Below are 21,982 nucleotides of genomic sequence, written 5' to 3' on the forward strand. Positions count from 1 at the left end.
GTAGTCTGGGCTAAATGTGGTCTTCCAGCAATAGCTGTGGTCACTACTGATGAAGGACTACCCAATAAAAGGATGGTTAATACAAACTGATTACAATAAAATACAAGTTCAAATCCTATATAAACCAGACCTCTGAAGTTTAGTTTTATTCAGAAAGACAACAGAAAAAGATTAGACTGGACTGGTAATCGGTACTATAACATCTCATACTCACATTGTTTTAGGTATTAACAAAATCATCTTCAGTGATCCTTCCGGAGTGATTGAAAGACTGATACTTTATAAATATTTTGATAATAATGTCAGTTAATGTGGTCATGTGACCTTTAATTGAATGGGATAGGCTCCTGCTTGAGCAGGCAGAGTGGGCGGGCAGAAAGCAGTGGAGGCGGAGCCAGAGAGAGGTGGAAATGGAAGTGTATGAGGCTCAGCACTGGAGGGGGAGGGAGAAAAAAGACCTCTGAGATAAAAGAAAAGGCAACAACAACAACAACAACAACAACAACAACAAAGAAAAGCATACACACGATATGTACTCAATATTTGTAATGCAGTCATTTGAATGCAGAGTGAGAAGAGTAGCGGTAAGATAACACGGTAATGTTAGACGGCTCAGAACAAAAAAGGGCATGTGTTATTTCAGTTGTGATGAGGCAGGCAGGGGGTGCTGTCTTGCATGGTCTGTGTGGGCGAAGTTAGGCCCCAACGCCAGCTCTCTGCCTTGAACCTGCGCGTGACTAAAAAAAACCTGCATGTAAATGTGTGCGTGTGTGTGAGCGTGCATGCATGAGAATCAGTGTGTACTTTGCGTTAGTTTTCTAGAGGAAGTGGACGTAGGAAAAATAAGTAGGTGAGGGAAAGGGACCAATGTTTACGTTTATGTCATTTAGCTGACGCTTTTATCCAAAGTGACTTACAATTATGACTGAGTACAATTTAAGCAATTGCATGTTAAGGGTTTTCTCAGGCCTGCAACAGTGGCAGCCTGGCTGTAGTGGGCTACAGTGGCAACCTTCTGATTACTAGTTAAGTGCATTAACCACTGAGCCACCCAGTATGGAGAAAGGAAAGGAGAGTGAGTTTGGTGATGTGGCTAAGCAACAAAATGGTGAGGTAGTGAGAAGGAGGAGTCCAGAGTGAGGCGGTGAGAAGGAGGAGTCCAGAGTGAGGCGGTGAGAAGGAGGAGTCCAGAGTGAGGCGGCGAGAAGGAGGAGTCCAGAGTGAGGTAGTGAGAAGGAGGAGTCCAGAGTGAGGCGGTGAGAAGGAGGAGTCCAGAGTGAGGTAGTGAGAAGGAGGAGTCCAGAGTGAGGCGGTGAGAAGGAGGAGTCCAGAGTGAGGCGGTGAGAAGGAGGAGTCCAGAGTGAGGCGGCGAGAAGGAGGAGTCCAGAGTGAGGTAGTGAGAAGGAGGAGTCCAGAGTGAGGCGGTGAGAAGGAGGAGTCCAGAGTGAGGTAGTGAGAAGGAGGAGTCCAGAGTGAGGCGGTGAGAAGGAGGAGTCCAGAGTGAGGCGGCGAGAAGGAGGAGTCCAGAGTGAGGCAGTGAGAAGGAGGAGTCCAGAGTGAGGCGGCGAGAAGGAGGAGTCCAGAGTGAGGTAGTGAGAAGGAGGAGTCCAGAGTGAGGCGGTGAGAAGGAGGAGTCCAGAGTGAGGTAGTGAGAAGGAGGAGTCCAGAGTGAGGCGGTGAGAAGGGGGAGTCCAGAGTGAGGTAGTGAGAAGGAGGAGTCCAGAGTGAGGCGGTGAGAAGGGGGAGTCCAGAGTGAGGTAGTGAGAAGGAAAAGTCTAGAGTGAGGCGGTGAGAAGGGGGAGTCCAGAGTGACATAGTGAGAAGGAGGGGTCCAGAGTGAGGTAGTGAGAAGGAGGAGCCCAGAGTGAGGTGTGGAGAGAGAAGCACCAGAGGAGACTACAGCAGAGAGAGGCTGACTGGCTGAGGTATTGTTGGATCAAATTTTGTTTAAATAGCTTCACTGGCAGGGCTTTCATAGCAATTAAAATGGCATCTGTTGTACCAGCCTGAATTAGCACTTCACACTAATTTGGCCAATGATCAGGTATAACAGGAAGGCTGAGAAAATAATTAGAAGTGAGATTATAAACAATAATACATTTTAACTAAGATAAACAAAGATATTGAAAATGGAGCCTGGGTATCTAGAGTCTTAGAGAGCCCTGGTGCCCTGTTGAGCGATACCGATTCAACCCGCCTGCCTTACCTTGCAAAGGAAGGGATTATTAAATCCTTACATGAAATCAGGTGTATTACAGGCAGTTATGTGAGATGTAAAAGAACGAGCATCTCTGCCCTACCAGGGTGGACTCAAGACCCGCCAGACAAATCCAGACTACAAAACAACATCCTAGAAACAAAGGAATGAAGGACGCTTGGATACAGACGCTGAGAGAACAGGACAGACAATGGGAGTGGCGTTAGTCGCATTAAAACCAGCAAGACTTGATGAGCAGGGAGTGAAAGCATGTAAATACACAAAACTTAGCTAGGGGCAGGTGGAGCTCCAACGCCTGCCGCGTAAGTCAGCGTACAGGCTGCCAGTGGGTCTATTAGTGACAGTGCACTGGTCTCCAACTGGTTTCTTCCTCTGTCATGGGACATGATGCTATACACCCACACGAAGCTACTGGACATGCAAAATTAGTGGATTGTATGTAATTGGATTGAAATTGGTGACCTCTTGGGTTGTAAGCAGATGCTTGCTGCATAGTAGTAAGCACGGTGTTCAAAGTAACCACCACAGAATTCGAATAGACAGCGAGAGAAGTGCTTCAGGATGACATGTGTCTTCTTACCACATGACATTATAATCACCAGGCGAGTGCATGTGTTGTGCTCAGCTAGGGTCTCAAAGCCCTCCTAACAGCAATACTCACCAATACTTCATGTAGCACTTCGTCATTATGTCAGTATATATCACACACTTGCACATACACAGTTGTCTAGATTGGCAAGATCTGGGGGGGGGGGGGTTTTTGCTTGGATATAAGGCATATAATACTCTGTTTGAGATGTATATGTAGAACTGTTCACTGTACAATTCTTAAATGTACCAAAGAGAGAAAAAACAAACAAACAAACAAATAAATAAATCCCAGGGGTAATCGAGCTGATTGGCTGAGCCCTAGGAGCAGGGAAACGGCAGTGTGGCTCATCTGCTTTGGCGCGTTGAGTGCCTGGACTCAGGGCTGGCTCCGAGTTATTGCTTTTCACCGCGCGTTATCTGCCCAGAGGAGCCGCCTGCCACCTGCTGCAGCTCGCCGATGGAGAAACCGGCTGTGATGGACAGGCTGGATGTGATATGGCTCACGCTTCACACCTTCTCCCGGATCGGAGAAACCCGCAGAACTCTGGTGTGAATGCATAAGCCCCGTGCCTCATTCCCGGGTCAAGGCTGCCGGGTTCCATTTCTGATCTTTTTTTTTGTTGTTGGAAGCGTCGCCACAGATGGGAGAAGAATGTGCTACTGGCAGATTTGTGCGCTAAGACCTGCCCAGAGCACTAACGCCACACGGCGACCTCTGTTCTCCGTTCTTTGCGTTTGTCCACTCTACAACTTTGGGGATTTCTCATGTGCAGAGTGTAGGTGAACTCTTTGGAGGGGCTGTCGGGAGACCAGCAGTAACTCAAGATAATTCCACTTTAGTTGTACTTTACAGTTTTCCTTTGTAGTATCGTGTTATTTCATTAATCTTCCATCATTAATTTTAATGTTCAATCAATCTTAGAAATAGCACTTTGAGATGTTGGGAAAAAATGAAGATTGATATAAACAGATGTACCAAAGAGTTTAATTAGAGTCCCAAAACCCACTATGAAAGCCATTATGGCTGCTTGCTGCCTTTTTAAGTCCATCTCTGTGTTCTGTCATTTAGTATGGTTGCGCCACCTCATAATTCTCTATGAGCACACATTTTAGGACATACACATCAGATATTTGTCGCTTGAGGTTCAAAGAAAGAATTATAAAGAACAAAAGATGTTATTTACATTCTTTTTCTAAAGGTTTTCTAAAGGACAATGCATTTAGCAGAGTTGGTTTTGGTGTTGTTTACCTATTGTATAGATGTAGAAAGTGTTTCTCTGTCAGTAGGGTCAGTAGGGTACCATAACACCAAGGTCATGGGTTTGAGTCACGATGAGCTCACATGCTACTAAACCTTTCCCTCGCTCTGGATCAGAGAGTCTGCCAACTGCTGTAAATGTCAAAATGCTGCTTAAAAGACTTTTCTTTCAGCATTTGTGTTTTCAAAGCTCCTAACTGGCTCAGGCAGACATTTGAAATGTAGGGCGATGTGTTGTAATATACTGGACAGCTTTTACAGTCTAGGTTCCAAAGGGCTGGATTAATAATTTGTTTTAAATTGGTATGAGTCAGTTTAATGTCAATAATAAAAAACATGGCCTGTTATTGGGTGAAATCTGACCAATTATAGGTCTATATGAGGCTTTGAAGAAAGGTCAGATTTAAGTGATCTGTACATTTAAATATCTACATGCATCAGTTAATGCTAAGGAAAGGCAAAGCTGTCTCTGAGTGCATTAACAGTATTAGAGCTCTATCTGTCAGGAATCTAAGGTACCTCCACTGATAATCTGAAATCAGGTATATATCAATGTCAAGTTCATTATGACCAGATCTTTCTGATGATAATAGAATCATTTGCAGAAGACATGTTAAAGATGTATATGGGAACTATAAATTACATTACCCAAAGCCATAAATACTTCCTTAACTTCAACTGCAAATAATATCCATCAGTGATGAAGGGTAAAATTTCAATTACACTTCTACTGAAGATAAAGTTGAATATTATAACTCCACTATACAATAGAGCAATCAGCAATAATTTCTACCCCACCAATTTTACTAGTTTTCCATTCCTAACATACACGTTTCTTGTATTTCTTATTAAAAATACAGATCACTCTAATATGTCTACAAAAAAACTGAAAACAAGGCTTTTCATGAACTTATATCAAGTAATCAATTAACATTTAGCAGTGGGCAAAGATTGTGGGCAAAACCACTCCTCTGTTGTCAAAAATCAAATAATTGCACACATCCATGCACCTGCCCATTTTTGCTGTCTCTTAGAAGCGACAGCTACCTTTGGGTTGCTTGGTGAACATCTGCAGAAGTACAGATTTGTCGTTGTAAGGACTAAGAGGAAGAGTTAATTCCAGTCACAAAACCAGTTGGCAGTCTCCCACTGACTTCCTCAGCAGTGTCAGGCTTAAAGAACTGGTTACATGACACGATTGTTTTCAGCTGCTGGGAAGACTGTCCAGCACTGCAGCACTGCCATGTTTAAGCATCAGTGCAACAATGAGACATATTTCACAAACCCAAAAAATGCATTATGGGGTGTGTGTGTGTGTGTGTGTGTGTGTGTGTGTGTGGATTGCTAGGTAAGGAAGCTATGGGGAATAAATCTTATGTTCTGCATTGAGCTAAAACTAGACAGTAGTCACTAATCCATTGTAAAGTAATGTGCACGTGCACACATTGCCACACGTATGATCAGTCAGATCGCATTAGTGTTTCTAATATTAAACTGCCATTAAACGGGAAAGGCCTATCCTCAAGAGGGATGAGATCATCCCATCGCCATGGATACTGCTCTGACAGACAGATAATCTTTTAATATTTATGCATGTCTCAGCATGCCTGAGAGAGTGCGTGTGATAGAGAGAGAGAGAGAGAGAGAGAAGGAGATGAGAAGGGAGTTGAAGAGACAGCCCAGTGACCAAAGCGAGAGTTCGTTTTAGTCACGGCCAGGGGTTTTGAGAGGCGTCTTTATTTACATCACGAGTCTGGAAATACACTAGACAGCCCTGGCTGCTTCATCTGCAGGGCTAGCGCTCTCTCATCCCAAAACAAAATGGGAGCATGTCACAGCCCCAACATTTACACTCCATAAAAGATCGTGTACACTAACCCTTAAAACGCAGCCGTTCCTGTAATCTGACGTTCGTCTAAAAAAGCTACCAAAACCATTCATTTCAAAAGCCGAAAATGTTGTTTTGGAATCCCTGGTTTTGGCTCCAAAAAGGGAGATAAGAGGAAACTGCAGAGAGAGAAAAGAGAAAAGAGGTGGGATTATTTATTAAAGGGAAAGTGGGGCGAGATCAGGAGGAGAGCTGTACAGGACTGTGAGAAAAGCTCTTTTGTTCACCGAGAGTTTATTAAATAATCTTTCTCTGATGCACTTTCCCTCTTTATAGTAATGTGATCACTATGGGAATTTAACACTTGCCATTTGAATCATATAATAATATGCAGATTCAGGAGAAAAACATAACCCCTCTTATAAGGTGACAGGAGTACATGCTGCAGGACTGTTCTCCCTAAAGCCTTTAAATCTGTATAGTAAAGTTTTAACCCTAGTACTGAGACTGCAATGAGTTTCTATATTATTCTTTAGCGCTCTAACATCTGATGAGTGGGAATTGTGTCCTCTGTAAGTTTCAAAAATGGTGGAAATGTGCATGTGATTCATCATCTACTAGCAAATATATGGAGTAAACTGTGTGTGTATGTGTGTGTGTGTGTGACTCAGCACACACATGTGTGACTCTGAGAGTCAGTACCCACATATGTGACTCTGTGACTCAGCACACACATATATAACTGTGACTCAGCACACACATATATAACTGATTCAGCACAGACAAATGTGACTGTGACTCAGCACACACATATATTAACTCTGAGACTCAGCACAGACAAATGTGACTGTGACTCAGCACACATATACGTGACTCTGTGACTCAACACACATATGTGACTCTGTGACTCAGCACAGACACATATATTAACTCTGTGACTCAACACACACATACGTGACTCTGCCCTGCAGAGAAGAGATAAGAGGAGGAAGACAGGAAGCCGATAACCTTTACTTCCTCATCATAATGAATAGAAAGAACAAGAGATGGGCATCACGATAGGGAGATTCATTTGGATTTTGTTGTCGTAGTGACTGCATATTAAATTTCACCTGCACCTATCAGTGCAGTTTCATCCAGTGTGTGTGCGTGTGTGTGTGTGTGTGAGATGGGACTTTCCATGCAGTGTGGTTTGTTTCCCTTGTCAGCGTGTCACCATGTGTCAGTTGTTTACCTCTGTTCCCACATGGTGCCACGCCCCTCTGGTCAGGCAGCTTCCCCGCCTTCACCCAGGCCTTGTTCCTTTTCTAAACAGTGTGTGCATCAGTGCCCCACTGTTAGACTTTACTCTTCTCCATTACTGTGGCTTCATCTGTGGCCATGGTGTCATTACTGTGGCTTCATCTGTGGCCGCGGTGTGTCACTACTGTGGCTTCATCTGTGGCCATGGTGTCATTACTGTGGCTTCATCTGTGGCCGCGGTGTCTCACTACTGTGGCTTAATCTGTGGCCGCGGTGTGTCACTACTGTGGCTTCATCTGTGGCTGCGGTGTGTCACTACTGTGGCTTAATCTGTGGCCATGGTGTCACTACTGTGGCTTCATCTGTGGCCGCGGTGTGTCACTACTGTGGCTTCATCTGTGGCCGCGGTGTGTCACTACTGTGGCTTCATCTGTGGCCGCGGTGTGTCACTACTGTGGCTTCATCTGTGGCCGCGGTGTGTCACTACTGTGGCTTCATCTGTGGCCGCGGTGTGTCACTACTGTGGCTTCATCTGTGGCCGCGGTGTGTCACTACTGTGGCTTCGTTTGTAACCCTTGCGACATGGGAATGCCGTCATGTGTGTTACAGTTGTGCTTGTGTTACGTCCATGCTTGTGTCATAGTGTTATGTGCAGTTCAGACACCTGAACACTGAACAACTCCTACCACATACATTCAACACACACACACACACACACACACACACACACACACACACACACATACATAGAAAACCCTTCTGTTTGTGTCTGTGAAGACAAGGGTGAAGACAATCTTAATAATCTTAATCTCATCCCCACCAGTTATCCTGAACTCACTCTCCCTCCTGTTAGTATAATTGACTTCTCACATCTGCGTACTCCAGGTCTCACAGACTGAGCCTGAGGGGGAGAGAGAGAGACTGTGGGAGAGAGAAAGAGTGGGAGAGAGAGAGAGAGACAGAGAGAGAGAGAGAGTAGTAGAGTACTTTAGTCCCCAGACTGATTGGCTCGCCCTCCATGATGACTTTTTGGCTGTGCTTCTGTGCTGAAAGGGCCCAGTGAGTGGTTATGAATGGCCATCATAAAATCACTCGGCAAACTGTGCAGGCAGTTTCTCTCCCCCACAACGCCCCCCCCCCCCACTACCACACACACACACACACACACACACACACACACACACACACACACACACAAACACACACACACACACACACAAACATGCACGCTCACCGTTACGCAAATCAGACTCTGCAGACAGCTCAACCGGTGATGTTTAATCTGAATATTCTCTGGCTATGTTAATCCCTGGCCTACATACCTAAGCATGGCCCTGACGGAGGCATGCGGCTTCAGAAGGACGAAGGACTGCAGGGAGTCTTCCTCATTCGGAAAGCATACACACACACACCATCAGGCCACCACCCTTCGTCAAGGAAGGAAAGGAACATATATATGTGCCAATTAAAACCAGTGCATCATGGCCTCACATTGTGTGTATGCGGTTGGTGTGTGTGTGTGTTCCAGGGTTGAGGAAAGCTTTAAAACACTGTTCTGGTCCATTTTTGGCCTATCGGAGGTGATCTCGGTGGTTCTGAAGTACGACCACAAGTTCATCGAGAACATCGGCTACGTCCTGTATGGCGTGTACAACGTCACCATGGTGGTCGTGCTCCTCAACATGCTGATAGCCATGATTAACAGCTCCTACCAGGAAATCGAGGTGAGGACAACCCCAGGAAGAACTCATCAGTCACTCTGTTCTTTGATCACTTCCATTACTACCAAATCAGCCACTCATGAGGCACTTAGCAGGTACTAATTAATTAATTATAGACAAAGTTTAAACAGACTATAGATTTGTGATTATTTCTTAATCAATTTTGTTGATTAGCTTTTGCTGACAGCCACTCAGGGTTTTTCCCCCCATATCTCTTGCTCTTTTCCTATACCATCATGTCTTTCTTTGTCTCTTTCTTTCTTTCTTTCTTTCTTTCTTTTTTTCTTTTTGCCCTTCCTTCCTTTGATATTTGGCAAACAGGCACATCTTAAATCTCAAACCCCAAAACTAAAGACCTCGTCGAGAGGCTCGGTGCTCTAGTAGACTTGGATCTCATCTTCGCCAGCAAATTAGTCACCCAGAAAGCTGGATATCCAAGAACAGAGGAGAGAACAGGTCAAAACCTTAGTGTCCCGGGGGAACCTTGTATCCCCAGTAGGGCTGGCTACTGTACTGGTCTCCTTACTGGACTCCCCCGACAGACCAGTCAACAACTGGTGCTGCGGGAGCTTGAACCGGCACAAAGAGAATGGAACACATTACTCTAATTCTAGAAGCTGCACAGCGTTGGCCGGTACGTCGGAGGAGTGACTTCAATCGCTGCTACTAATCTGTCAGTCACTGAAAGGAGCAGGCCTAGAATGCTGCCCAGATATGCTTAGATGTGCTCGATAATGTTCAGATGTGCTCATATATTCTCAGATGTGCTCAGATATGCCCAGATATGCTCAAATGTGCTCGATAATGTTCAGATGTGCTCAGATATGCTCAGATATGCTCAGATGTGGTCAGATATGCTCAGATATGCTCAGATGTGCAGATTGTAATTGAACAGTAGAACCTAGAGTTCAAACCTGTCGTGGTGAGGCAGCGTTTAGCTCCTAGAACCACCACCAACTCCCAAATAAACCTTTGTGCCTTAAATGTAGCAATTTTTACATTCCGGTTAAAAACATTGATATTCTCTCTTGTTTATAGTGGAGCCTATAAACTTAACCTTGAACTATCTACCAGTGCTTTATTCTGTTACTTTAGTTTTATTATTGCATGTTTAAATGTATTTTTTTCTCTTTTAATCCATTATTAAATGGATTAATCCATTATTAAATGGATTTCTGTTTAAATAATTGTACTACAGTTGTATCATTACATTTTCTAATTAAATAAATTGTTTCATGTAACTTTTTAAAACCCGGTGTTAGATCTCAGGATATAATAAACTTTCTTATTTTATTCTAACGTTTGTGCACTTTTGAGCTGTACACTAAAAAGGCTATACACATAAACTCGCCTTTATTTCTCTCTCCCTCTCTCTCTCTCTGTCTCTCACCCTCTCTCTTCCTCTCTCCCTCTCTCTCTCTCTCTCTCTCTTCCTCACCCTCTCTCTCTTTCTCTCTCTCTCTCTCTCTCTCTCTCTCTCTCTCTCTCTGTAGGAGGATGCTGATGTTGAGTGGAAGTTTGCTCGTGCTAAGTTGTGGCTCTCGTATTTTGATGAGGGTCGTACCCTGCCCGCCCCCTTCAATCTAGTGCCCAGTCCAAAGTCCTTCTACTATCTGGTCCTGCGCACCAAAGCTTGCCTCGTGCACCTCTGCAAGGCCAAAGGTCATCACCATGACAATGAGCTGGAGATGGGCATGCTCAACTCACGACTAAAGGTTTAAAAAATAGGCATTTTCTGCCTCCACTGCCAGTGCCAAGAGTAAAATGTCTGATAGTGTGTGTATGTGTGCATGTGTATGTGTGTGTGTGCGTGTGTGTGTGTGTGTGTATCCTGCAACCAAGTAGGACTTGAAAAACCAAAGACATTACAAGCATGTTGGGCCTGAAGTCACTGCACTGCATTGGTGTTTGACAACACAAGAAAACATTGTTTTACACAATTTTACACACACGCACGCACACGCACCCCCCCCACACACACACACACGCACCCACACACACACACACACACACACACACACCTGTGTAGCCATGGTTGCCTGTGGGAAGGCAGGCTACATGCCATATGTGTGTTCGCTGATTGCATTGGCTGCTGTCTGCATCTCCCCTCATCACGCCGCGGATCTGAAAGTCTCCTGATTGCGGGAGGAGGGTTTTCTTTCTCTCCTTCTCTCTTCCTCTCTCTATTCTTCATTATTTTTCACCACCATTCTCATCACATTCAGCAAGAGGCTCATCACGCGTTCTTCACACCCAGCTCCTCACTCAATCAGACCACCTCTCAAAAGTACCTATGAAGCTATTGCAGAACTGCAGAATTTCATAGATAAATACTTTCTTTATCACACCGTTTTGTTCTGGAACATTTCGAGACACCGTTTCACTCACTCGGAGCCGTTTGTAGTGATGCATCTGTTAGTGAATGTTGCTTGAGGAGGGAACACGTTGCCTGCAGAGCACAAGCTTTGTAGACTGTCATTAAAAGGAAGTCTGACTGCTCTGATATATTTGGTGCACGGACGTAGTCTGAAGCGTTTGTTTCTCTTGTTGTGTTCCAACGCTCCTTTTGTCTTTCGCGCAGGCGGATCGATATCGAGCTCACCCGAGAACCAGAGAGGAGCACACGGTGAAGAAGCCCATCAAGAACCCCACCCGCTACCAGGTAACGAGAGAGAAGGAGGGAGGGAGAGAGAGAGAGAGAGAGAGAGAGAGAGAGAGAGAGAGAGAGAGAGAGAGGGAGAGGGAGAGAGAGAGAGAGAGAGAGAGAGAGAGAAGGAGGGAGGGAGAGAGAGAAGGAGAGAGGCAGGGAGCAATGAAGAGGTGATCCAGTTGAATAAAGTGAAGCTAGACAGAGAGCACTTGAGCCAAGCCCAGCCTCCAGCTGGTTTTCACAACAAACACTCAGATCCACGGAACCATCTGGAACACAAAGCCCAACTCCAGCAAGCCTGTAGGTTCCTTCCTGAGAGTGTGGGTCTGGAGAATAAACTTAAAAAAGAAAAGAAAAAAAAAACCTTTCACCTGCTAAACATTTTTTTACAGTTCTTACACTCTGGCACCACTACTGGATCATTCGTCAAAGGTTAACTGGGAGGGGAGAACATATTTCAGTGGCTCCATATCTTCAGAGTCATGATTTAAATACTGTCACGGTACTGCAAGGAGATGAGGTTAAAGGTCAGATACCTGCACGCTCGTATTTGCTGTCATCTCTCAACGAGCCAGTAAACCCTCAAACATGTCCATGAGTCCTGAAATGGACATACACTGGAAAAGTGTCCTTGTTTAGATGTCAGGCCTTTTATCCAGGTACGGCAGCTCCTGAGTGGATTTCATATCCCTCTATGAACATCAAAAGCACTAAAAAGTGTGTGTGTGTGTGTGTGTGTGTGTGTGTGTGTTTATTGGGATCTCATACCCAGTAAAGTACTTGTTTAACTTTTATGTCCTGAGTTGTCATACTGTATTGAGATAGCTGACAATAAACCAGCATGGGAAGAGGAAACATAACAGAAGCCAGAGCCTTTCCCACAGTCCTCCTCTGTCTCCACACTCCTCCTCTGTCTCCACACCTCCTCCTCTGTCTCCACACCTCCTCCTCTGTCTCTCCATCTCTCTCCAACAGAAGATTATGAAGCGCCTCATAAAGAGGTACGTTCTGAAGGCCCAGGTCGACAGGGAGAATGATGAAGTCAATGAAGGTAATCACCTAATTTGCTTAAATGTCTATTTACCTGCACACAGAGGGGCTGATTGTTATTTGTGTGTGTGTGTGTGTGTGTGTGTATACACACCAGTATTTTTTAACATACATTGTAAACCAAGCAGGGCATCTTGCTGAGTGCATATGCAAACACACATGCAAATTATTAATGTTGACAAATGTGCATGATGAAGGTGAAGTACCCCCAGCTGTGTGTGTGTGTGAGAGAGTGAGAGATTGAGAAAGTGAGAGAGAGAGAGAGAGAGAGAGAGAGAGAGAGAGAGAGAGATAGGCACTGAGAGAGTGAGAGACAGAGAGATAGAGAGAAAGAGAGAGAGAGTGTGAGTGAGAGATGGGGACTGAGTGAGAGAGCGAGAGCAAGAGACAGAGAGAGAGAGAGTAGGATTTTTTGTGCGTGTGTGAATTTGCATGCATCCTGGCATGGATTGTACAATATGCTGGCATCATACTTGCATGAAATCTGGCATTATACATGTTTTGGCAAATTTATGAATCCTAGTTACTCCAAAATCCTTTTAATATCATCCTCTAATAGTAATGTATGACCAGAAATCCAGGTGCCGAGCAAATGTCTGAACTCGCTTTTGCTAAATGATAAATAAACAAAACAAAAAAACATTTCTTGCTAATAGAATCAGACCTTTGAACCCTGAGCATACTTTGCATTTTACTCAGGGTGTGTGTGTGTGTGTGTGTGTGTGTGTGTGTGTGTGTGTGTGTGTGTGTGTGTGTGTGTGTGTGCGCGTGCCTGCGTGCGTGCACATGTGTGTGCATGTTTGTGTGTGTGTGTGTGTGTGTGTGTGTGTGTGTGTGTGTGTGGTAGGTGAGCTGAAGGAGATAAAGCAGGATATTTCCAGTCTGCGGTATGAGCTTCTGGAGGACAAATCTCAGGCGACGGAAGAACTGTCCAACCTCATTCAACAACTCAGCGACAAGTTTGGCAAGAACGCCAAAAAACAGCCGTGAGCAGCATTCTGGGTGGGGCAGGAGGAGGGGAGAATAAGAGAGGGGGCGGGGCAACAGGAGCGGGGAGGGGGAGGCTGGAGCCAGGATAGGAGGAGAGAGAGAAACCGGGAGAGGGAGCAATTTGGAGACAAATGGAGCCTTTCTCAGTTGCTTTGACTCCAGCTCTGAAATGGTGTCTAATTATGTAAAACTTGCTCTTGTTCTTGACACACGAAATTCGTCTGTGAAGTGCCAGATACTTAATCATGAGCCACTGATGACTGTACCAGAGAAAATGTTCTCAACAAAACACATCTTCAAGGTTCTGGAAAAATCCATCATTTCCTCATTTCCTTCCGCTGCTTTCTTTCACAAAGACTATAAAAGAATTTGCAAATTACTGACATTAGGACTGAATTCTCAAAAAGAACATAACTTGCGCTCATATGTGTAATGAGATTAAACTCTGGGAGCAGCTGCCCATGGGTTCCATCACATAGCGCGTCTAGGTGCACTTAATAATCCGATAACTGCAGAAAATCAGATTTTGCCACTAATCCGACGAACGTGTTTACATGCACTTGGGTAATCAGATAATTGAGTCAGGCAGTAATTGGATTTCTATTTTGCCACCAGCCAGTAATCTCACAGAAGGACATGACGTAAACTTCAGACTTCCTGCCGTGGCTTTTTGTAAACGTGGACCCATTTTACGGGCAAACGTGGATCTTTGTCTTTTTCTAACGGTTGCTAATCTTGCGCAGTGCTGTCCTTGTTATGGCTTTCCCTGTACTGATGCCTTCCAGGGTCTGGGGGCCATATCCCAGGTGCCACGTTTAATTCTGCTTGCCAATTCCGGGGCCGGCTCTGCATTCTATCTGGTTATGTTTGCTTGCATGCGCGGATGGAGAAAACCAAAAGGAATCAGGGTGGGGGTGTACATACGGTGGGCAATCCCATTACTGGGTTAAAATCCTGCTCTCCTTTTCAGATTTCTAAATCAGATTTCTGGGCCTTTATCCGATCTAAGAAATCGGAGTATGCTGTTTACACGAACACTTGAATTATCAGATAACTCCAGACATCCGATTGGGATCATTAAGTGCATGTAAACACATGCGTTGTCCTCTGCTGGTTACAATGTGTTTATTCCCCAGCAGTTTGCAGTAAAATGTAGTGGTTTCACTGAACCAAGCAAAGATTAAGATTTGCTTTGGGAAACAATTTCATTGCAACAACAGTCTCACAATTGAAAATTCCTAATAAATTGAATGACTGGACTCTCAAAAAGTTACTATTTGTTAAGATTGGCTCAGTCCTACAGCAGTTTTTTTTTTTCATATAACTTCCGAATAGATTACTGTACTTTCTGTACTGGAGTTTCACTGCTTCAGTAAATGGAGCTTTCTAGGAACTGACATTTGGGAGAAACGTATTCGCCTGAAACTCTCCTTCCTGATGGCATCTTTTCCCAACAACCCCCCTGACTCCTGCACTCCTCACGCCTCCCCTTCCCCTCCCCGGCTCCCACTTCCCATCCTGCGTCTGATCTCCCACTTCCCATAGAAAAGGAGGGTCTGACCTTCTGACCCCAAACAGAAGCTGCTCTGATCACCAACTCTAGTCACAGTGACCTTCCCCCCAAACTTAAAGATGCAGTCTGCTCTGTAATCGCTCACTTAAAGATGCAGTCTGCTTTCACACACAAAGATGCAGTCTGCTTTCACACATATATGCAGCAAGATTATAAACTAATAAACAGCAGTTTATTGTCTAACAGTTGTGCTGTTATGTACATGTTATGGTAAGAAATTTGAGAAAGATCTTTTAACATTGTGATGAAGATGTGAACTGTTTCAAGATCTTGTTAAAGCAACTGATAAACCCTCTTAATAGAGGACAGAAGTACAATAGTTGAAATGTTATTTATTGTTCAGGGGTAGTGGGCAAAAATAGGAAAGCAGTCTACATATCAAGAACATCATATTCAGGTCCTCTTCTCCTTTCCTCTCTTCTCCTCTCATCTCTTTCCAGACAAACGAATGTTTTCCTAGAACACAGAACACAGTCTCTGAATATCTAGATTTCCAGTAAGCACTGGATTTTCAGTTTACAAACACTTTCACCACATTTGTGTGATCTGGAACTAAATTTCAGAATTCGGCCTCGAGGTTTTCAAACCTCACATACTGAAAACTGAAACACCGTCCCCTGCAAACTCAAGATACTGACGAATCTTAAAAAGCGTTACATTTTAATGAGGCGCATTTGAAATTCAGCACCCTTCTGTGTGCATAAAATGCAACAGCCCCTCCCCTACGCGCCAGGCTCCGTCTCAAACTGGAGTCTGGATTCTGGATTCAGATGGTGTTTTTGGCCCCTATGCCCATCCTACCTCAGCACCTGGAAAGTGACCTGCATCCAAGCAGCCACTAGTCCAGCCATGAGAAGGGGAGGTGGAGGCACAGCAGAGGTGGAGGCACAGCCCTCCACCAGCAGCGCACACACAACCCGAGTACGCCAGGCAAAGGGGGAAAAAGGTGCCAGGCCTTCTCTCATAGGGAAGATGAGAGTGTCCTCTTCTAGTCCCCATGTATTCTGTTCTTCTGTAATCCTCATGTATTCTGTTCTTCAGTAGTCCCCATGTATTCTGTTCTTCAGTAGTCCCCATGTATTCTGTTCTTCAGTAGTCCCCATGTATTCTGTTCTTCAGTAATCCTCATATATTCTGTTCTGCTGTAATCCCCATGTATTCTGTTCTTCAGTAGTCCCCATGTATTCTGTTCTTCAGTAGTCCCCATGTATTCTGTTCTTCAGTAATCCTCATATATTCTGTTCTGCTGTAATCCCCATGTATTCTGTTCTTCAGTAATCCCCATGTATTCTGTTCTTCAGTAATCCTCATATATTCTGTTCTGCTGTAATCCCCATGTATTCTGTTCTTCAGTAATCCTCATGTATTCTGTTCTTCAGTAATCCTCATGTATTCTGTTCTGCTGTAATCCCCATGTATTCTGTTCTGCTGTAATCCTCATGTATTCTGTTCTGCTGTAATCCCCATGTATTCTGTTCTGCTGTCATCCCCATGTATTCTGTTCTTCAGTAATCCTCATATATTCTGTTCTTCAGTAATCCCCATGTATTCTGTTCTTCAGTAATCCTCATGTATTCTGTTCTGCTGTAATCCCCATGTATTCTGTTCTTCAGTAGTCCTCATGTATTCTGTTCTTCAGTAATCCTCATGTATTCTGTTCTTCAGTAATCCTCATGTATTCTGTTCTGCTGTAATCCCCATGTATTCTGTTCTGCTGTAATCCTCATGTATTCTGTTCTGCTGTAATCCCCATGTATTCTGTTCTGCTGTAATCCCCATGTATTCTGTTCTTCAGTAATCCTCATATATTCTGTTCTTCAGTAATCCCCATGTATTCTGTTCTTCAGTAATCCTCATATATTCTGTTCTGCGGTAATCCTCATGTATTCTGTTCTGCGGTAATCCTCATGTATTCTGTTCTGCGGTAATCCTCATGTATTCTGTTCTTCAGTAATCCTCATATATTCTGTTCTGCGGTAATCCTCATGTATTCTGTTCTTCTGTAATCCTCATATATTCTGTTCTGCGGTAATCCTCATGTATTCTGTTCTTCAGTAATCCTCATATATTCTGTTCTGCGGTAATCCTCGTGTATTCTGTTCTTCAGTAATCCTCATATATTTTGTTCTGCGGTAATCCTCGTGTATTCTGTTCTTCAGTAATCCTCATATATTCTGTTCTGCGGGTAATCCTCGTGTATTCTGTTCTTCAGTACTCCTCATATATTCTGTTCTGCGGTAATCCTCATGTATTCTGTTCTTCTGTAATCCTCATGTATTCTGTTCTGCGGTAATCCCCATGTATTCTGTTCTGCGGTAATCCCCATGTATTCTGTTCTTCAGTAATCCTCATATATTCTGTTCTGCGGTAATCCCCATGTATTCTGTTCTGCGGTAATCCCCATGTATTCTGTTCTGCGGTAATCCCCATGTATTCTGTTCTGCGGTAATCCTCATGTATTCTGTTCTGCGGTAATCCCCATGGGGGGCGGGGGGGTGTGTGATTTGCATTACATTCTGGGATATTCTAGGGGTGCACAAAAGAAATCCACTGTGACATCGCAGGGGATGTGTCTGTTGTAGCAGAAAATGTGTTAGTTTATGCTGAATTCTTTTTAAAAAGCTCCTTATTGTGACTCTCAACTCTTTAACAGGCTATCTAATTAGCACCTTGCAGTACACACAGTACAGTACACACACTTCGTATTGCGTATTATAGTCTCTTGTAAGTCTCTTAAGACAGATCACTTCTGTAATGACCATTTCTATATGCACAAGAGTTTGTAGGTGTGTGTGTGCAGACATTAACCCATTTACTTCTGTTACTGTTTCCAGACTGGAAGATTATCTTTTGCTGAATATAAAAGATGTTTTCACTTATCAATAATGTGTCAGAAAATGTATTTTTCACTTCAATGGAAAGAAATATTGATTAAGAAAATCATATTGTAATATTTTCAATCCTAAATTAAATAGATTGAAAAAAAAACTATGATGTTGATATTTTTAGATAGCATACCTAAATAAATAAAGTCTCATAGTTGTGGATGTGTTTATTTCATTGTTTTCAACAGTACATTTTTGTTTGCTTCCTTTTTTCCATGCGAGCATGTGTGTATGTGTGTGTGTGTGTGTGTGTGGGTGTGTGTGTGTGTGGGGGGGGTGTTTTGCTCTGTAAAATACCAACTGGAACGAGAACAAAATCCAAAATCAAAGTCTGTATCTGGGCTGTGTTTTCCTTGTGATCCAGCAGAATGCACGGTGCTTCAGAGAAAACCCAGGAATATAACCGATTATTCTCTTCTGACAGTCCTGGTGTGGGCAGTGTCACTTTACAGGACATGGCTATTACGACCTCTCAAGTTATATGTCACTTCTGTGTGTGTGTGTGTGTGTGTGTGTGTGTGTGTGTGTGTGTGTGTGTGTGTGTGTTGTGACTTCTACGCTGACAGTATAGCCTCCCCTGACAACCTCGCAGTTCCATTATGCTTACACTGGAGCATATGCCGGGCTATCAGAAAACACAAGTCACTTGCCCAGAGAATTCTTTAAGAAACCCCTGGAATTCTTTACAAAGAGCTCTCCAGAAACCTATGGAATTCTATATGAAGAGGTCCCCAGCAACCTCTGGAATCCTTTACGGAGACACTGACTCCTCTGACAGGTTCTTTTGCCCTCCTGACGGTGCTGTGATTGGCCCGTCATCAGAACTCGGATTGAAGGAATTAGAGGCTAGTGTTCTCCCGTAGCCATTCCATCACATGCGCTCTGCAGTGGAGACTGATTTCCCTGATGATGTCTGACAGCATGGGGAAATCAAGCAGGGATTATTTTATTTACCCAACAAGATGTAGCTTTTCAATAAAGGAAACATTCGATGTCCGACTATCACCATGGTGTCAGTGGAATACAGTATATTGGGCTTCTTTGATGCTGCGAGTGAAATTAAAACGAACTTTTTGAGTGAAAAATTATGAAAGAAGATAAAGAGTGCCTCTAATGACATCCAAATTGTCAGACGTACGCAAGCCTTGAGCTTCCAAAACCACAACGCATTCTGTCAGCGTTCCTGTCATCCCGTGGCGTCCTGTATGGAACCTTCCTCGTCTGATGCAGCTCCCCTGAGTGCCGCGTCTTATGACCGTGCGTCTTGTTCTGCAATGACAGTCACTCAAGCAAGACCAAACATCTGGTCATGACTAACTCAAACACACACACACACACACACACACACACACACACATACACACATCCTGAACATAGGCAAGGACAATTACACATGTACACCCTTATAAACTTAAGACTAGCAATACATGTTCATGGTGCACTCATACATTTAGAATGTACATATGCACATATAGTGACCCCCCCCCCCCCACACACACACACACGTGACCGCTGTGTGTGTAATTATACTGAAATGAACTATGATCTCATGACCACTCACGCAAATACATTGACTACAATAATACACTGAGCAACAGTTCGCACAAGCCTACCTGAATACAGTATAACATATACAAACACTGTATGCTGAAATTATACTTAGGCAAATATACATCTCTCACTGCTGGAGTCTCTCGATTTATAATTGATTAAACAATGGTTCTTTTCACTCGGTTAGGCAATGGCATATTGCTTGGCAACCGTTCATTAACTGCAAAAAGGCTCCGCCATAAAAACAGAATACACATCAAATCCCCGTTCTGCTTTTCTAATAAAACACTAAAAAAAAAAGACCCAAATGTCTAGTGTCTGTGTTTTGGGGGCCCTATTTCTAGTTTACTATCTGAATTTTTTCCCTCCACAATTCCACCGAAGGGTTTCAATTCCCTTTCAGAGTTTTTTAGTCTCATTTCAGCTCAGATTACACTACACGCAGGGTTGTAGCCTTCCTTCCTGGGTACTCGCAGTTTTTCACAGCTTGATGTGATTCATCTCACTAGCTAAATCAGTCACTTGAGTTGAATCGGACGCAGCATAGTGCCCGGAGAGAGATCGGCTATGCAGGGGCGGCCGATGGGCGTCCAGGGCAGGGGAGAGCCCCCTGTGATGTCACACCTCACCTAATTGTGTGTCCACGGGTGCCCCACTTTTCTTTGACTTTACATTCAATGCGAGACTACGCTGATGCAATTTGTGAGAATGGTTACTAATGAACCCTGCACTTCCACACTTTCCACGCTCTTTTTCTATTCACTACTTATGAAAATTTGTACTTATTATTACATTATTATTATTATTATTGTTGTTGTTGTTGTTGTTGTTATTATTATTATTATTATTATTATGCTCATTAAGCTGATGACCTTCTGATGACCAGTGGCGATTCACCTGTAAATTGTAACATGCATCAATGCAACTGGCAGACTGTGCAGCAAACCAGCACACCTGAACATGGAAAACACAAAGGCCTCGCTTTAGTCTCGTAAGAAAGGAGATAAGGACGCAGAAGCAGTGAAGTCAACTGTCGCATAAAAGTTTATCTTTGACCGCGCAGAGCTCTTACGTGAAGTGCGTGCCTTCGGAATTTACCGTGCATGCAACGCTCCCCTCTGATAACAAGAGACAGAACCTGCATTTCATCTGCAATAAACTCTCAGTGCCCCGCTCCACTCACCCTGTCTCCGTCCGCCACGCTCTACGTCCCTTCGCATTCCTCCATTTTCTTTACTCCTCTCCCTCGTCTCTCTTTCCCTGCTCTCTGTCTTTGTTTACAAGGGTATGGAGTGCACAGAAGGTCAGTAGTCTTTAAACTCTTTGGCCAGCGCAAAGCGGCTCAGAGAGAAGAGCACAATGGCAGCTGTAGCCTGAGACAGGAGTTTCTTTATTTTTTCATAGCTTCCTCTATGAATGATGACACAAACACACACGTATGACGGGTTCAGAGCGAGCACCAGATTCATTAGCTGGGGTATCAAAAACAAACAGTGAGTCATGCTCGGCTTGGTAGCTGTTCTAGCCAAATGCAAAGAAGAATGCAGAAACTAGCCAACAGCACACAGCGTGATTGTATAGTTTTGCAAAAAATATTTTGCAAATATACCGCAGCAACCTCGCTTTTCTCTCTGAACGGTTCACTAGTAATGCTAGCCAGCTAGTGAACTACGAGCAAACTCACTGGCACAGTGAAATGGTTTCATGGTTTCATATTCAACACAAACTAAACTTCCCTGGTAGGTTAAGCATAGAGTCAAGCTTAGATAGGTAGGTTAGTAACAACAGCTAGTTAAGAGCTCTTTTATCTGTTGAGAAGTGATGCCACCAGAACTGGCCGATACGTCATACTGGACTACCCATCATCAATATACTCTTACTATTCTTTGTTAAAGCTACACAATGTAATTTCAGGGGAATTGGTGTCCTCTCTGGTGGAAACATGTAATTGTACAAAACTTGTGGAAGAACAGGTTGTAACTTGGGTTGCTATCTAGGTAGCATCTGTGATGGTTGGTTTGAGCTACACTGTAAACCCGGGTAAGCTGATTGTACTTAAAGAGTCTGACACAAGTGCTTGCTTTAAAATATTTAAGTAATGCATACTAGAGAAAATAAATTGTTTTAAGAAAAACTTAAACGCCAATGAATGCCAATGCCAATGAACTGGAAGTAACCATTTGAGTTGAGTACATGAAAAACCTTATTGATTTGTACTGAAGATTGAGCTTGAGCTGTATTTATTTATATATTCAGTCCCATCACAAATAAACACAAACTGTAGTGCTGTAATTTTCTGGATTTTATTTTAGTTTTTAGATATTTTATTTAAAATCCAAATCTGACCACTCATATTTTTTTCAGTTAATTTAATATATATATATATATATATATATATATATATATATATATATATATATATATA

General features: G+C 43.5%; 1 protein-coding gene and 1 long non-coding RNA gene across 3 annotated transcripts in view; one reads left to right on the forward strand and one right to left on the reverse strand.

Annotated features, from left to right (window-relative positions):
• Window positions 1–15,287, forward strand: part of trpc7b (transient receptor potential cation channel, subfamily C, member 7b) — a 52,699-nt gene extending 37,412 nt beyond the window's left edge. For both annotated transcript variants that reach the window (XM_027009643.3, XM_081712912.1), the window contains 5 exons: window positions 8,666–8,861; window positions 10,352–10,573; window positions 11,440–11,520; window positions 12,484–12,559; window positions 13,406–15,287. In XM_027009643.3, the coding sequence (XP_026865444.3) occupies window positions 8,666–8,861; window positions 10,352–10,573; window positions 11,440–11,520; window positions 12,484–12,559; window positions 13,406–13,548 (718 nt within the window). In that variant the 3' untranslated portion in view covers window positions 13,549–15,287. The remainder of the gene's footprint in view (window positions 1–8,665; window positions 8,862–10,351; window positions 10,574–11,439; window positions 11,521–12,483; window positions 12,560–13,405) is intronic.
• A 146-nt stretch (window positions 15,288–15,433) lies between these two features.
• Window positions 15,434–20,907, reverse strand: LOC113577159 (uncharacterized). The gene is made up of 3 exons (XR_003410593.3): window positions 20,741–20,907; window positions 19,145–19,319; window positions 15,434–15,577 (listed from the first exon to the last, which is right to left on the reverse strand). It is a non-coding gene; the product is annotated as an uncharacterized LOC113577159 (long non-coding RNA).
• Between the last annotated feature and the right edge of the window lie 1,075 nt (window positions 20,908–21,982).

The sequence above is a fragment of the Electrophorus electricus genome, chromosome 4 (assembly GCF_041902795.1).
Source record: "Electrophorus electricus isolate QZ-2024a chromosome 4, ASM4190279v1, whole genome shotgun sequence".
Lineage (NCBI taxonomy): Eukaryota > Metazoa > Chordata > Actinopteri > Gymnotiformes > Gymnotidae > Electrophorus > Electrophorus electricus.